This window comes from Labeo rohita, chromosome 4, assembly GCF_022985175.1.
Source record: "Labeo rohita strain BAU-BD-2019 chromosome 4, IGBB_LRoh.1.0, whole genome shotgun sequence".
Lineage (NCBI taxonomy): Eukaryota > Metazoa > Chordata > Actinopteri > Cypriniformes > Cyprinidae > Labeo > Labeo rohita.
In genome coordinates this window covers 19,690,945-19,709,254 of record NC_066872.1, presented here as the reverse complement: position 1 = coordinate 19,709,254, position 18,310 = coordinate 19,690,945, and the positions used below count along the sequence as shown (strand labels likewise).

General features: G+C 36.8%; 1 protein-coding gene across 2 annotated transcripts in view; it reads left to right on the top strand.

Moving 5' to 3' along the window:
• Positions 1–18,310, top strand: part of LOC127164163 (protein NLRC3) — a 77,087-nt gene that overhangs the window by 24,356 nt on the left and 34,421 nt on the right. Inside the window, exons 1-6 of one of the 2 annotated variants that reach the window (XM_051107937.1) lie at positions 5,739–5,895; positions 6,620–6,708; positions 7,186–7,299; positions 7,860–7,973; positions 8,514–8,627; positions 8,731–10,515. In XM_051107937.1, coding sequence (XP_050963894.1) covers positions 6,662–6,708; positions 7,186–7,299; positions 7,860–7,973; positions 8,514–8,627; positions 8,731–10,515 — 2,174 coding nt within the window. In that variant the 5' untranslated portion in view covers positions 5,739–5,895; positions 6,620–6,661. Of the gene's footprint in view, positions 1–5,738; positions 5,896–6,619; positions 6,709–7,185; positions 7,300–7,859; positions 7,974–8,513; positions 8,628–8,730; positions 10,516–18,310 lie in introns of those variants that run through there. The other variant, XM_051107938.1, reaches the window with a different exon arrangement.

The following is an 18,310-nucleotide window of genomic DNA, read 5'->3' as shown; positions in this document are numbered from 1 at the left end:
AGTAATAAAACACTTTAAAAAAATAGCAGATGCTCAAAAATATCAAGGTAAATATCAAAATTGTAAACATTATCACAACACAAGAAGTCATAAATGATGACAACAGCTTTAACCTGACTGTATGTAGATACAGATCCTTTCCTTTTATTACTAAACGGTGCAACACTAATTAAAAAGGTAAATAAAAACATTCTGATGTTCCTGTCAGAGTGAGTGTTGATGCACATATCTGTTTAAACATCACTCACCTTTGCAAACTTTAAAAACATGCTGATGTCAAAATCCTGTTGCAATATGTAGCACTTTTGCCAACAAGCCCAACACCTAACTGTAGACTGCTTAACAGCTCACATCTGTACACAGCACTTGACAGCCTGAACAGCTGTATACTGAAATGGAGCAAATGAAGCTAATGTTTCAAAAACAAACATGTAAATTAGCAGAGAATCTTCTTCGTTTTTCTATATTCACTGGTATTATGTACATGATTCTTTGATGTACAAGAATCTTTCCTGTATCTGCTCTGAAGTGCTGGTTCTGCATCTATGCACTCTATGCACTTGTCTTTACCAGAAACTATCATCAAAGTTATGCAATGTAGGGTATCAGAGCGAATCAGACAATGGAAGATTCAATCAGAACATTTGGTTGAAACCAAAGAGCCAAATTCCACAAAGAGGCCCAGGAACACGTCATAAATCTGTCGAGGATACCCTGGCGCCAGCCAGCCTGAAATAAGCCTAACCAACCAACTTTCACAGCTTTGAACAACTTGCAACATTAAAACAAAAGAACACAATAATTGATAATCCCAACTCAGAAAGGAGATTGTCAATATTGGGGCAAGAAACCCAAGATTAATGGTCAAAGATACAGCACATCAGGACCATCACATGAGGAAACCCAGATAGCAAGAACTTTTGGGCCAAATGTGGTCAATAGCTGGCACATATGGCTTAGATATGGCATGGCTGAACAGATATGGGCCAGATTGTTACCATATATGTTTTGTCATAAGTTTAGAGTTTGTGGGAAATCATTGCTTGGTTCACAGCTCCTTCTGAGGTATATGGTCCAGATAACAACAAACACATTAGAACCAAGTAAGGTTTCGCTATGGCTGACACTGGTAAACATCGACTTCTGGCTAACATTTAGATTACACTTGGAAAACACATCAAGTTTGGCTGATGTCTGGCAGGCCACTCCTCGGTTGCTACGACGACATCGTCAATTTGACCGAAAGGTGGCAAATCCCTCACGGATTTTGTGTCACACAAGTGCTTCAGGTAAGTGATGTTTTAGCATTTTAAAGTAATTTTATTTAAATATTCATGATTATGTATCAGCATTTGTAGTTATCAGATGTTTAGTTATTTGTTTCATTGAGAAAAGCGTCGAGTTAGATCATTTTTCTTTGTTGAATGTAGTGTTTTGATGCCCTCCGACAGATTCCAATAATCACGCAATCTGGGTTAATGCAAAATCACACTTTAGATAGAGATTGATTTGTGAAAACGTTTATAAAGCATTTTTCATGTTTTCAGTGTTTTTCACTGCTCTGTGGTGTGATAAAACATACAGGCTGTCTTGAAAGATAACAGTCGAAGCCATTAGAAAAATCATCTTACATTTCTTAAAATGGGCTAGATGTAACGTAGTGATCCCGATTTCATAGTCCCGTTTTTTTAACCATTTTAAGCGGTTTTCAAAAACTCAAATGATCGACAACATTTTAAGCTTTCTATAGATGTCTCAGTTAGCAAATTTCCTTTGGCTCGGATCTGGCCGTAATCAGATAAAGTGTGGCCCAGATTAGTATTTGTTCGCCCGCCCCAAAATTGGCCCATATGTTTTTAGCCAGAACTGAACCAAACCAGAGCCATAACTCCGCCGTTCATGAGTACTTGATGCAATGTTGAGAAAATACTTAGAAAATTGAAATCATTTTTGTATTTCAAGTCAAATGCTGTATGCCCAGGAGGTAAGTATAGCCTAGTCAGAGTTGTTGAAGACTTGAAAAACTTGAAGACTTTATATTAGCAGTAGAAAAGAAAAATTTAAAGATGAAAAAGAATCCATAAGATAATCATGAATTTTGTTGCCATTGTGTGAATAATATATAATAAGTAAAAAGTAAGTATAGTTTGAAAATGTATTTAAAAATGTAACAACTTGATTATATAATCCAGATTACATGTATTTGGCTATCCCATACTGTTGAGCATTTTGATTTTTAGTGTAATCCTGCAAGTCTACCTTTCAGTTTGTACTACTGATAATAATTATTACATTTATCTTCACTGTAGGTGCTGTCACCAAGAATCCCCTGACTGGAACGGCTTCAGATAAGAAATTAACTTCATAAAGTGGCTGCACCTGTCTGGAGAACGAGATGGTGGGAGGAAAGAAAGAATGAATAAACAACAGTGCACTTCCAACCCCCATTAGACAGTTTGTAGCATTACTAACACCAACACACTTTCAAGCATCTTTACTCTTCTCAGCTCTCAAGTTTAATGTTATTTGTTCTTAAGAACTGGTTCTGACTCAAATGTCTATTTAATATATTTTTTTAATGCTAAATGTATGTCTGTTGAATATTCTTAAAAATGGATTCCAACTCAAATTGTAATGTTAAATATATGTGTGTTATATTTATAAGAATATTCTAACTCAATACTGAGCAACTGTAAAGCACATTTAACCTGCACTGACAAAAGTAAATTATTTTATTTACATTTTTGTTGTTGAGTGTGTGATTTTCTCTCTAGTTAGTATAAATTTTACATATACAGTCAGCCGCATATGGGCCACATTAGGGCAGTGAGGTCTTAACAGAACTCAGCCTTACTAAAATGAAACATAAGGCCCAAAAATGGGCCACATAAAAATGTATTACTTGGCTCATGATAGGCGGAGTTATGGCTCTGGTTTGGTTCAGTTCTGGCTAAAAACATATGGGCCGATTTTGGCCCGGCGAACAAAAAGTAATCTGGGCCACACTTTAGCTGTAGGTTTGGGCCAGATCCGGGCCAAAGGAAATTTGCTAACTGGGAACTTTGTTGGGTGGTGCTCCCCCACCCAAGACAAGAACCAGACCGAGTTCCTTCTAAATTCCTTTGTTCCTCGGAACATGTCCTTAGACTAAATATGCACCAAAATTATGCTTAAAAGGACTTATGAATGAACATCAGACCATTGTATAACTCCCTACTATGTATGTTACCCACACATTTGTCTATTATGTTCTAATCACTCGTTGTGTCTGTCCTTTTTAATAACTATTGAATAGCTTAAGGGTTTATATTCATGTTTGGTATGTATGAGTATGTCAAATGCGTTGTATTCATGTTATAGGAATCATGGCCAAATTATACTCTGCAAGAGCAGGAAAATTCTGACCATGTGACTGATAAGATAACATGCTGATTTATGTTTTGGGAGGAGAAACATAGCAATATCCCGAGTTAAGACAACATCTAATTGGTAAGACACCATTTTGGGATGTGTCCAAAACTGAGTTTAAAACCACGGGACACCATCAAATTTTGCTTTTAGCTATTTCCATCACTCCTAGCCATGCTTTTAGCCATTGCTTTTAGCTTTTAGCTATTGGTTTTAACCATCGCTTCTAGTCATGCTTTTAGTTTGTGCTTTATGCCATCGCTCCTAGCCATGCTCTTAGCCATCATTTTTTGCCGCTGCTTTTTGCGTTCTTTGAACGCTTCCTGGCTTGCACGCCAGCCACTCCTCTAAAATGGAAACGTCACATTTCTTTCCTTTACTTTAATCTTTTCTTTCCGTTTAAAGTTTCGTGTTCTAAGTTAAGTTTTGCCGCTAAGCCGTGTCTCAGACTTCGTGCCCGCCTCAAAACTTCAACCAGCGTACACGACTCCATCCTCCAGCCAACGCCCAAGACATCACTTCCAACGACCACGAACTTCCAGCCAATCAGCAACCTTGGGGAACCCCTTTCTGCAACAACGTCATCAAAGGAAACCCCTTAACACAAAGGCAACGCAAGTATAACCTACAGATTCTAGCTGAACTGGTGCATTTAATATAAAGTTTAATAACCTCATTGAGAAACTCAAAGCGAGGGTTAGTTAAATGATTGATGGTTGTTCAGGTCTAAGCAATTGCATATACTTATGCTATAAACTTGGGATTCATATTTTCACTCTTCTAAACTCATTCTTTCCTCATCTCTCTTTCTGCAACTTGTATGAATGTGTGAATGCGTGTCTGTGTTAGATTAGTTTATATGTCTTAGGTTTATCCAATAAATTCTTATTAATACTGAAAAGAGAGGTATCTTGTGTTTTGTGCTTATAAATTAATGTCTTAAACTGCCGACCTTGTTACCGTGCTAATAAATAGTGTTTTCAGTATATTTTGGATATTAGTATCCATTATAGAGTTGATGTTATAAGGCTCGCTCAATGAATCACTGGCCGATTTATTGATCCGCTGTAAACGTAGATTCTGTTCAATCTTAAATGATTCCCTTTGAACTAAATTGACTTCTGTAGATCCCCTACAGCAATTTCCAAGTTGCTGCCAAGCTTTTTCCCCACATCACTCTGGGGCCTTCTTTGATTCTTCTTCTGAATGGCAGAACCTCAAGAAACAGTAAACAGAAAAAACACAACATTCCACAGAATGATTGCAGGCAGTCATTAACAGGGCTGGCCTGTCCATAAGTAAACGTAAATTACTACATTCTGACAGTGGTGTGTTTCTCCAGGCTTAAAACTAATTTGAGTGCGATTAATTGGCAGGCACAATGAAAAACATGATTTTTGAAAATAGTTAAAAATTGAGTTAGGTATCTGTTTTTGCAAGTGAATTCTTAATATATGCCACTTTACAAGCATTTTTTGTAGGCTGACAAACAGCATTTGACACGCTGAGAACATCTAGTGGATTTAAACAGCACTGCAGTCTCTACCCACAACTCCTCCTCTGCCAGCTTGCCTAGTCCTCACCCTACTGCACAACATTATAATTATATTTCTATCTGGACTTTAATGAAGAACAGTGAACAAAATGATATGTGAACGCTAATGAAGGAATGTTCGTATGATTTCGTTGTAAGGCAACCGTCTTCAAATGCGCGTTCCCGCGACAGCGGTGCTTTTCACTGCGGGGGTGTTTTTTTAGACACAACACCGGCGCCTCTGTCATGCTCTGTCTGAATAGCGCGCTGCTATTCAGCTTTCACACTCACACTGATACTTAAATAGCGCACATTTTTCTAGGCTAACATTAGATTGAGCGGTCATGCAAAGTTGCTACTACATACATCTTTACAGATGAAAAGCCATGTCTGAGGCTGATGAATGATAGGTGAGCATTTTGAATGTCCTGCATAACCACATAGACCAGCTGTTAACAATCTGTCTGTTACGAACCAAAGCAAACAGAGAGAGAGCATAAAGAGACAGACAACTACAGTTAAGTTCCAAATTATCAAATTATTAAAAATATATAGGTTATAGTTTATTTGTATAAAAGGTATATTTGTGTATAAATTTGGGTATCATGGCGTTACGATTCCCGGTCCTGCCCACTCCTGCTGAAATTTTTTTCCTGTCCCGTCCCAATCACGTGATTTTGTTTACCATCCCGAGGGATTTCCGAACAAAATTCAGCCTCTAGAAAGCAGATCCTTTTACATGCAACGCTACATCTGCTTTTGTGTGTGTGTGTGTGTGTGTGTGTGTGTGTGTGTGTGTGTGTGTGTGTGTGTGTAACTGTGATTTTTATTTTCTTATGTGGGAATTGACAAGTGTGGGAAAACGTAGACATTTTGAGAACTTGTCTAATAGCCTAACATTTTGATCAGAGCAAGTCTTTACCTGTGGAGCACAAAGGCACTTCCTTATTAATGTAAGTAAGCATAAGCTACTAACTTAATCATGAAGCACTCAAGAAACACAATTAAATATGACAAATAGAGATTGCAATATTGTAATGTGTGTTATTGTTACATCCCAGTCGGTGCTGGACCTGTTTTGTATTGGCTTTCTTAATATAAGGAGAATATCTCACCTTTATATTCTTTGTGCAATCTTGAGGTAGAATGTCTATTTGTTTTCCCCTTGAAATAACTCAAAATGAATATCTGATTCCAGAAGACATCAATAATGTGTATTTCATAAAAAATTACAATATAAACCATGATTTAGTTTTAGACTATAACACTGAATTTTCAGCAGTTGATGACACTTTAACATCACAATTTTTCTATTTGCTAAAAAAGCAAAGCTAAAAGCCATCAAACCCTGTTTTAGATGTTTTGCATATATTTTTCAATGAGTTTAGACTCATTTTGAAGCTTACATGTAACATGAAGCAAGGGCTATATCTCTTCTTTTGAATCTCCCTAAAATAACCAGATATGGAGCTTACAAAGCTTATTCATAACCTCAGTTGAATGCAATTTGCATATGAATATTCTCATCTGATACTTTAACATTGTAAAAAAATGATTAACAAACTGTAAAAGTCACATTACATTTGTTAAAATCATATTTAAAGGTTATAGAATGATTTAGAACAATATAAGGCTGTTTAATTACTGTATTTTTTGTGATTGTCACTTGTTTAACAGACATCTTTATCAGTGGTGGAGATCAAACTGTTCAGATGCATCATGGATAAAACACAAACATCTGGAGAAGTTTTTTTTCCAGGATGCAGGTATTTTGAGTAACATATTACATATCCTTTCATGTGGGAAAAAAAAAGAAGAAGAAGAACAAAAAATGTGAAGAGTTCAGATGCAAAACCAGCTAAAAGCCGTCTCGGTCAAAAATGAGATAATGATACTGAGTGAATGCTCCTGACACATATTATATGTCCATCAAATATTTTTTTCTTCAAATTCGCTAAAATCCCAGCCTCAGCCCAATCAGAAGTACCGGTACTTACATAGAAACCTATACATCTGAGCCTGATAAAAATGCATTTTTTAAAGAAAGACATCAAATGGATTTAGCTGGTTTTGCATCTGAACTCTTCATGTATTTTGTGTATGGTTTCTAAAGTATATTTATTGAAAACAATAAGACCATAAATGCTCCAAAAGTCATTTTCATAAAAATACGTTTTGAAGTATATTACTATCTTATTATATTAAGATTCTCATAATAAAGGATTAAATCTGTTGTGTTTTAGTCCAGTTCATCAGAAGAGATCAGAAGCAGAGCCCAGCTGTGTGTCTATGAAGAGTGACAGGTCTATGAAACACCCAACAATGTTTAACAGTGGAGATTCAGAGTCTGGTTTCAGGTACAACATTTGTATAAAAATATGATTATAGCATGACATTATATGTTATCATATCACAGTATAGTTCACAATTTTTGTATAAACACAGTGTATGAAATAATTATAAAGTGTTCTTTAAAGTGAATTTGATAATGTATAACTGATTTGTTGCTAGAGTCATTTAAACAACTAATGGACTCCATTTATTAATGGACCCTCTGGGGTCTGAGGGTGTTTTGGGGCCCTGAAGAAGTTTTGACATGCCCTAACACATGAAAAGATCCTGTTTAACTTTTGAAACAGGTTAAACATACCTGTTATTTCCAGTGTGTTTGCTGCTTCTTTCAATGAACTGAAGAAAAACAGTCCCACCATTAATAGTGATGGAGCTTATTTGACCATATTTATGTAGAATTTAAGTCCATTGTAACAGCTCCTGATGTTGGTACAGCACTGGAATAGTGTAATTTAACATTAACATAATAGGTACATTGTACATAAGAATTCATTATTTTGATATGAGTACAAAGTACACAAAATATAAACTGGGGCCTGATTAACTAAATCTCTTTCTGTTTTAGTTCAGTTCATCATAAGAGATCAGAAGCAGAGCCCAGCTGTGTGTCTATGAAGAGTGACTGGTCTATGAACCCTCCAGAAATGTTTAACAGTGGAGATTCACAGTCTGGTCTCAGGTACAACATTTGTAAAGAAATATGATTATAGTATGACATTTTATATTATCATATCACAGTATAGTTCACAGTTTTGCATGAACACAGTGTATAAAATAATAATAAAGTGTTCTTTAAAGTGAATTTGATAAGGATCCATGTATAATTGATTTGTTGCTACAGTCATTTAAACAGATAATGGACTCCCTTTATTAATGTACCCTCTGGGGTCTGAGGATGTTTTGGGCCATGCAGAGATTTTGACATGCCAGACATATGAACTGATCTTGTTTAACTGTTAAAATAAGTAAAACATACCTGATATTTCCAATGTTTTTGCTGCTTCTTTCCATAGAACACCAGTACCACCATCAATAGTCAGTGATTGAGCTTATTTTAGCACATTCATGTAGAATTCAGTCCAGTGTAACAGCTCCTGACTGATGTTGGTACAGCACTGGAACAGTTTAATTTAACATTAACACAATAGGTACATTGTACATAACAATTCAATATTTTGATGCCTGGGGCCTGATTAAATTAAATCTCTCTCTGTTTTAGTCCAGTTCATCGTAAGGGATCAGAAGCAGAACCTAGCTGTGTGTCTATAAAGAGTGATGGGTCTGTAGCTCAGCCGGTAAAGTTTAATAGTGGAAATGCACAGCCTGGTCTCAGGTACAACATTTCTGTAAAAGATCTGATTTAAAGATATGGTACAGAATATGTAAGACATTGTGCTTTTTAACTTATGTCACAATGTTATTTTTTTATTTTACAGCCATGAAGTCCTCAACACATTTAGATCAAATCTGATGAAGAAATTTGAGTGTCTGTATGAAGGAACAGCAATGCAGGGAAACCCAACACTGCTGAATGAGATCTACACAGAGCTCTACATCACAGAGAGTGAGAGTGGAGAGGTCATTAATGAGCATGAGGTGAGACAGATTGAGACACAATCTAGGAGAGCAGCAACAGAGGACACACCGATCAAATGCAGTGACATCTTTAGACCTTTACCCGGACAAGACAAACCCATCAGAACTGTGCTGACAAAGGGAGTTGCTGGCATTGGAAAAACAGTCTCTGTGCAGAAGTTCATCCTGGACTGGACTGAAGGGAAAGAGAATCAGGACATCCAGCTCATATTTCCACTTCCTTTCAGAGAAATTAATTTGATGAAGGGCAAAAAACTCAGTCTTTCAGATCTTCTTAATATTTTTTTCCTGGAAACACAAGAAATGAAAATACCCTGTGATGAATATAAACTATTGTTTATCTTTGATGGTCTGGATGAGTGTCGTCTGTGCCTGGACTTTAAGAGCAAAGTAAAACTGTGCAATATATTTCAATCAGCCTCAGTGGACGTGCTACTGATGAACCTCATTGTGGGGAATCTGCTTCCCTCTGCTCTCATCTGGATCACCTCCAGACCAGCAGCAGCTGATCTCATTCCCTCTGAGTGTGTCCATCGAGTGACAGAGGTACGAGGCTTCAATGATCCACAGAAGGAGGAATACTTCAGGAAGAGAATCAGTGAAAAGAGACTGGCTAAAAAAATCATCTCACACCTGAAGTCATCAAGGAGCCTCTACATCATGTGTCACATGCCAGTGTTCTGCTGGATCTCAGCCACTGTTTTAGAGAAGATGTTAAGTCAAGCAGAGAGTGGAGAGATTCCCAAGACTCTCACTCAAATGTACACACACTTCCTGATCCTTCAGACCAACATCAAAAATGAGAAGGACTATGAGAAGAATGTGAAGGATAAAGACATGATCCTCAAACTGGGGAAACTGTCTTTTCAGCAGCTTGTGAAAGGCAACCTGATCTTCTATGATGAAGACTTGAAAGAGTGTGGCATTGATGTGAGAGAAGCATCAGTGTACTCAGGATTATGCACTCAGATCTTCAGAGAGGAGTTGGGCTTGTATCAGGGTAAAGTCTTCTGCTTTGTTCATCTGAGCCTTCAAGAACATCTAGCAGCACTATATGTGCACCTCTCCTGTACAAACAAGAAAACAAATGTATTTGACCAAAACAAACAAAGTCTGTTGTCTTGGATTTTTAACCAGAAGAAATATAATTCATTATCTGAGGTGCATCAGAGAGCTGTGAATGAGGCTTTACAGAGCAAGAATGGACATCTGGATCTTTTCCTGCGTTTCTTTTTGGGTCTCTCAGTGAAGTCCAATCAGACCCTCTTACAAAAACTACTGACACAGACAGGAAGCTGCTCCTATAAAAAAGAGGAAACACTTCAATACATCACACAGAAGATCAGAGAGAATCACTCTTCAGAAAAATCCATCAATCTGTTTCACTGTCTGAATGAACTGGGTGATGATTCACTGATGCAGGAGATCCAAGATTATCTGAAATCTGGAAAAATAAGAGAAACCAAACTCTCCTCTTCACAGTGGTCAGCTCTGGTTTATGTGTTGCTGACATCAGAGCAGAAGATGGATGTTTTTGATCTAAAACAGTTTATTGGAAAACAGCATACAACAAATGAAGTTCTTCAGTATTTGTTACCTGTGGTTAAAGAATCCAGATCAGTTTGGTAAGTAACACTGAAAACAATCACTCCACTTTAAAAACTTGACCAATCAATTAAAATGAGTATTTATCTAGGTTTTTGTTTCTTTTTCAGACCCTCCCAGTGTTTTAACCTAAGTCTCTTTTTTGTTCAAGTTTTTTTTTTCCAAGGGCTATTTCTTCTTATATATGTTAGGGTATATATATGGTCTGCCCAACTTTTTGATTTATGGGCAGCAAATATTAGTAAAATTCACAGCTGATATAATTCTCCCCATATAGTTTGGTGTAGGTTAAAAGCAGTCTTGCTCTACATCTTTGCTTTCTGGCTTGGTGTGTGCTCCTTTGCGCTCCTCAAAGTTCACTAGTACACCAGTTGTTTGTACTTCTCTCAGGATTTGGAGACAATTCAGATAAAATTTTGGCCCTATTTGCAATAATCATCTATTTCTGCCTTCATCCTTATTCTGATTATGTTCTATGGAAAAACAAAGGCCTCCTGCATTTTTCTGACTGATTCATTAATGGAGTTTTTGCAACTTTTTCTGATCTTGCAAGAAATTTTAGTATTCCACTGTCTAACTTGTTTCTTTTTTTGCAAGTACGTAGTTTTGTTTGTTCCCTTTGTCCTTCTTTTCCAGACTTTTCTGAACCTACTTTATATGAGAAATGCTTAATTAAAAATCATGGCTTATATAATCATGGCATATATATTACTACTACTTTATACAGTTAAATTCTTTCTAATACTTTGCCTTCTTCTTCCCGGTTTAAACATCAATGGGAGAAAGCACTTGGATGTAGTTTGGAGCAGGAATGGTGGGAAATGGCTGTTGACAGGGTTAATTCCTCTTCTTCCTGTGCTAGACTAAGTCTGATTCAGTTTAAGGTTCTCCATAGAATTCATCTCACAAATGTCAAACCAAGTAAACGATTTCATGTTTTTTCTTGTCCAAAGTTGGAAGATTTTTGGTATTCATTTTTTGATACTTTTTCTAACATTTTTTATATTTCCCTGGAGCCACGCCCTTTGATTGCTATTTTTGGTGTACCAGTGGTTTTGGATGAACTTTCAAAAAAGTATGCTAATTTTCTAGCCTTTGCCTCACTGATAGCTCGGAGATGCATTTTATTGCACTGGAAGTCTTTTAAACCTCCTCACACTTTCTCATGGTTAGAAGATTTGATGTCTTTCAGTATATATTGAAAAAATCAAGTACACATTAAGAGTTTCTACTGACAAATTCGGTCACACTTTATTTTAAGTTCCAGTTGTCACTATTGACAAACTATTAACTATGACTCAATGCAGGTAGTCTCTCATTGTTGGCCATTCCAGAACACATCTAAATACACCACTCCAGATAATGAAGTTTGACTTGACTTACTTTATTAATCCCAAAGGGAAATTAATGTCACAGCTCATCACACAATAGATAAATAAAACGGTGATAAGAAATAAAATACTGCACAATACCATATTTCATGGTACATTACCAACCCCACCTTGTTATCAAGCATCAAAGTACACACTACACCATGTTATACAAAAATACAGTTTAAGATTGTTAGATCGCTGTCTCCATGCCTAGACAATTAAGATCCAGCCCCAGACACCAGATCCAGTCAGAAAATATCAGTTTGTCCTTTAACAGAACAACTCGTCAGCAGAGTAGTCTAATACCCAAACCCTGTTAACAGAGGTCTTGTTACCCAAAATACCCAAAAACACTATTAACAGTCTTCTGTCTGCCAATAAGTTGACTTAGGAAAAAGCCAACGAAAGTGAAGAGCAGAAGCAAGAGACAAAGTAAGGATGGTAAAAAGGAGCAGAGTTTATTGAATAGTCTTTGTTGCGTGTGTCTCAATGCTCAGACTTTGTCTGTAGAACACAAATCCAACAAGTATTGTTATACCAAACTGCTTCACAACAACATCCCATAAGCCCTGAGTTTCTATAAACATTCCCTCAGTGTAAACCCTAATAAGTTCACAGAACTCAAAAATTATTTTGTAACAGATTACACAAAAATATTTTAGTGATGTTTTTAAATGTTTCATAAAATAAAAATTACATTTACAGTTGCCTTAAATTATCTCAATGTTATCTTATAATTATTGATATTCCTCAACTTATAATTGGGGAGTAATTCACTAAAAATTTTCAATATTTTTCAACTCATAGAATGTGGAAAATACACTCAAAATGTTCAATATTTTTCAACTCATATAATGTGGAAAATACACTCATAATTTTCAACTCAAAATGTGGGAAATGCACTCAAAATAATTTCTAAAGTGAAATACTGATGTCAGCCCACTACACAATTATAATCAGCTAATAATGTTAGAAAACATGAAAGTGACACCACAGTGACAATTTAACAACTTTTTTTATTCAACATAATGTGCTTTTTAAAAGGCACAAATTAAAGGAGCTCAGTCAAAACAAAGTGCTTGTCATAAAGTAAATCAAAAGGAAAAGGAAATGACTCCATAAAAACAAAATCTTTTTTTAAAGTACATTAAGTGTTAATAGTTCCATATTCTGGTAGTGATCATTGCTACAGAGTGTAGATTCAGTATTTTGGGTCTCCATCTTACATTATGATAAAAACTCACAAAGGATTCATGATAAAATTCAATAAGATTCTAAGTATAATCCATCCTCAACAGCAATGACAGCTATTAGAATGTAGAGCCATTTAACACAGTTTAAAAACGTTTCGGCACTTACTGTTCCTTGAAAAACACAAATAACATTTAAATAAAGTACTGGTTTCTACTGTGCCGTACTTCTACTGGCAACATCAAGGTAGTGCATCAAGGTAGGCATTAGGCAACAGAACATAAAACATCTATAGTGCATGAATTGAACAGTCGTTTCCCAAGTTATTCAGTACAAAAAACTTTAGCAATATGTCAATGTTGTGAAATGTATCTATTAACAATCAATGTATTAAATCTGAGGTAGAACAGGCAAACATTGTCACATCTTAAATCTGAGGTAGAAGAGGCAAATAATTACATTTGTAAAGAGGGGAACAAAAACAAAACAAAAAAAATACTCAGCTCAAGAAATAATCCATTCTGAATGATTCACTCACTGAACAAATCATTCTTCAGCGTCAGTAGATGCCCTTTTTAGTGGTTTGTTGTCCTCAAGACACACCACAACTTTTTGGATAAATGTGAATGTAAGTTCAAGATTCTTTGGGTACTGTAGGTCTAGTGCATAGATGTACCCAAAGAGCAGAAGAAATGAGTCAGCCAGATTTGTGGGACCACTCACAAGTATTTCATCCTCCACAACAATACAGATGGTCTCAGGGCTGAAGAGGGACGCATCAGTAGTGTCATCCGTGACGACTGTCAGGAGAGCCAACGGAGTGTCAGTGAGGTCTGGACCATCTGCTGACTATAAAACACAAGAATGAATTTAGCCCCTCAAGGATACAAATTATGCTAATGATGTCTAGACATTACTGTCACTTAGCACTTAGACTGCAATTAAGCTACATGTTGAAACTATTTTCTGTACATATGCTTATATCTTATGTTAGTTTCACACCCATCGGTTAGCACTTTTTGAGTAGTGGAATGCTTTATACTTACCGTTTCATAATTTCTACATGTCAGTTTGTAGAATAACAACTCAAGTGAACTTCATAAACAGGTCTTGGGGGGTATTCCAAAAGGAGGTTCAACAAACTCTGAGCCTAACCCTGAACTCTGAGTTGACTTACACTGTGAAGTGAAACTCTGAGTTTTCAGTTCCAGAACAGCTGATCTGAGTTAGGTAAGACGACTCTGAGTATGTTAACTCTGAGTTGAGCCTGTGCCTGACGACTAGTAAAAAGCCATCATAAATGGAGCTCCAATACTGTGATTCACCATGGCAACAGGGGAGAAAACAGGAAGCACAAATTATTGGCTGCGGCCATAATAAAAATCACTGACAGAGTTTTAGATGCCGTCGTCTTTTCAGTTTAAATGTAACATCAGTTTCTTTTATATTAGCCTTTGAGGAAGTGGTTGAATGTTGTTCAGTGTTTTATTTAATTTAATTTTAGGCTATTTAATTTAAATTGGCTGAAAATGAAATATAAAAATATTCTCACGTTGGTTCCTCACTTTGGCTTTTATTTTACATATTAAACAAAGTAAATGTTTATTCAGTAGATATTTTAACTTGTAGTAGCTTTTACCACCAACAGATGCTGTTTAACACACATCTGTGTCCTAACATCCTGCTGAGTAGATGAACATAAAGTGCTGCTCACCTCCACCATGTCCGACAGAGGGTCCTGTACTGAAAACTCAAGAGTTTCACTTCACAGGGTAAGTCAACTCAGAGTTCAGGGTTAGGCTCAATGTTTGTTGAACCTGCTTTCTGGAATAGCCCTCTGGAATGGTTAGCTCAGAGTTTCCCTTATCTCAGGGTTCACTGAGTTTTCACCTAACCTGCTTTCTGGAATACCCCACTTGTTCTCCTAGAGCTCTTTGAGTGATGTCATATGTTTAAGTTGACTGGATAGCTAGGCAAAGGGATCGATAGTGAGGCCAGTACACTTACGTTACAGGTCCTGAAGAACTTGGAGGCATCTTCACGCAGGTACACAGGAAGTGCACGAAGGACGAGGGCCCGTGTCATATTTACATCACGTTGTTCCTAGATGGGCAAAATATATCCATTACCATAGTAATTACACAAATGCAGAGCAAACACTTAAAAAAAACTAAGTGTTAAATAGCTCCATATTCTGATGGTGGTCATTGTTATAGATGGTAGATACAGTATTTTGGGTCACCATTTCTTCAGTAAAACATTTTTCAAATGAATCATTTTCTATTGTAAATACTTAAATAACTCACAAAGGAAAAAACTCAGAATTGTAAATGAAATTTTTACAAAAACAGTAGTTATTTTGACTTCTTCAAATTTAAGCTGATAAAGTATCTTTTTAAGGTACCTCTTTCTGATAGAATACATCTTGTCAAGACATTTATCTCTGATGAGATTGACAATGTTGTGTTCATGCCATAAACACTTAACCTCGGGGCTCAGTCGAGGCAATTCACACTATGGCTTCTTACAGTTGTCTGCAAACAATCTATTAATAATCTGTTTCTGAATCATGCAAAGTTAAAAATTCACCTGAAAGTCATAAATCCTCATGAGCTTGGCTAGCTCCTCCGCTATCTTGACAGTCTTGGTGGCCTTGTCTCTGAACAAGGTGATGAGTTTAGGCGTGTGTCTGTCCAGCTCCTTGTAGAATTGATTGCGCAGGTTAACGTTGTTGATTTGGTGGAACTCTGCAAACACCTGTACATAGACAGAATTACACAGAAATGTACAAAGATGAATTAGGAACAGAAATGTGAATGTATTTTGAGAAATTTTCAGTTGGCAGGTAGCAAAACCAAGGGCAATTCTATTAGGGATGAGTCAGAACCAAGGTCAGAATAGAAAGTTAATTGTCATTCTTTAATTTAAAAGAGGCTGTATAATGTTATCTAAAGGAAATCTAATAATAAACCTCTGTATATTTTGTTTACGGTGAATGGCAAAAATATGTCACAGCGTGATGTGTCGTCAACTTTTACATTTGCCATTTGCTTTTTGGTGAATTTTTTGAAAATTTAGATTTTTAAATAGTCATTTAAATATTGGAAAAATTAATCATGTTCAAAGTGGGCATGCTTAAGTGTCATGTTGATTAATTGCTCTCAACAGGGAGAACAGTAAAATAATAAAATATTTTTTATTTTTTTTTACCTGTGACTCCATAAGTAGGGCTGGCCATCTGCCCACGGCATCTCTCACCCGTGGAGCTACAAGAGCTCCAACGATTTCTTGGCGACGAAGTGTTCATGAGCTTGCCTATGACTAATTGGTTTCTCTCAGTCTTTTCGACTTCATGTATGATTTCTTCTCTCATTGTTTCCAGAGTGGCTGGGGTTTGATCCTTTGGTAGGTTGATGATGTAGCTGACCTCAGCTTTTCGAGCTTTCTTTATGTTTTGATGGGGGTGATCATTGTCGGGGTTGTTTCGGTTCCGCCTCCCTGTGTTGATGGCTACTTCTGCAACCCCAGCTTTAGCCAGATTGTTACGGTAAGACGCAACCTTGTACCCTATGTGATGTTTCCATCCCAACTCCCCATCTTTACCAGCCATCATTCTGAGACATGGATGAGCTGTAATCAAAGCTTTAGCAGCCATTGCCAATTTCTTTTTCATGTGGATATGGTTTAAAACTGTAGATCGTTTCTGCCATTTTTTTAAGGATTTCACTCGTATGTGACCTCTTTAACTTAAGCAATTTTCCTGATTCTTCATAAACACGATTTCCTTCTTCTAGAATATGCTCCATTTCATAACCAAAACCAGGAACAACAAAGTGATCAGGCCAACTATTCTGCCGCTGTAACGCATTTGGGAATATGTCTGTGTCAGAAGTTGCAGTAGATGAGGTGTCACCTTCAGGTCTGACGACTCTCAACGTGCCCTTCTCTGGTAACTCCTTGATGTCCACAAGAAGACAAAGATCACCATCAAAGTCCGGATCCTCATAGTGCAGGCTAAAGTCCTCATCCAATCTCGGCTTGAACCTCTCTTGCATTATTTCTTTCAGCTCCTTCACTGACTTTGGTCGCTCAAGTAGAGTAAGTTTCAGGGCAGTGTCTCTTGCAACATACACACGCAGCACATGCTTCTGGGCAGCAGCCATCTTTTGGTTCCTAAAAGACAGAAACACATTAATTTTCATGGAGAGTGAAGGTGACACACACAACATTTACATGTCCACATACCAACTGGTCCACACAGCTCCAAGAGAATGTTAGTCATCTGTTTACCTCCTTCAACAAATCTTCAGTTTAATAATATGAAACGTTTGGGTGTCAAGAGCAATCTTCCATCTATGTTGTAAGCACAGAGAGGTGTTTTGTCATTTAGCTCTGATGGGGTGTGAACAGTCAGATTGTTTGGGAAAAGTTCGTAAGATCTCAGGAGTTCAGTGTAGTGTGATGTGTGCTCTTGGCAAAGAAAGACAACTGTACCGTTAACCAGGAGAACCTGTTGAATTCTACAGTAATTAGGCAGTCCTCCCTCTTGTCCCACAGACAAAAACATTCCTACATCATAATCATTTCCATCAATGCAGACCTTTGATGTGCTGTAAATAACATTGCTTGCTGTTATTTGTTCAATGTATGTCTTGGCGACATTTGGAAGCATTGATACCAGTACAGAAGAGACATTTGATGTCTGCTGGTGAGGTTTGAAGAATCCTGAGGCACTGAGATGGTATGCTACCATGTATTGATGCCTGTCTGCAAGTGTTTTTAACACATTTTTAAAGTTTTGTGTGTCGTGCTGTCGCAATTTAGCTCAAAGGGAAATGTGTATAAATAATTACAATTATTTATATCAGCTGCCAGTAGTAACTGTAGCAGAATTACTTTTCCATCAACTAATCTGTTCGCCCAGCGAACATTCAGTATAATCTTTATATCAACTCTAAGAAATGATATTTTCTTGGCCACAGGAAATAACTTTAATAAGTTATTAATAAGTTATTTAATAAGTTATTATAGTAATAAGTACCATTGCATTAGAGCACGTACCTTGAATCGGAATCGTAAAGGGACATTAATTTGCATAGCAGAATCAGAATCATGTAATTTGTGCACAAGAGTTTTATTAACGAAGGACTAACACATAACTAATCTAAACAAACAAACAAACATAAAATCACTCATACATGGGGGAATGGTCAGTGAGAAGCAGTTAGAGAGAGACAAGGAAATGAAGCTA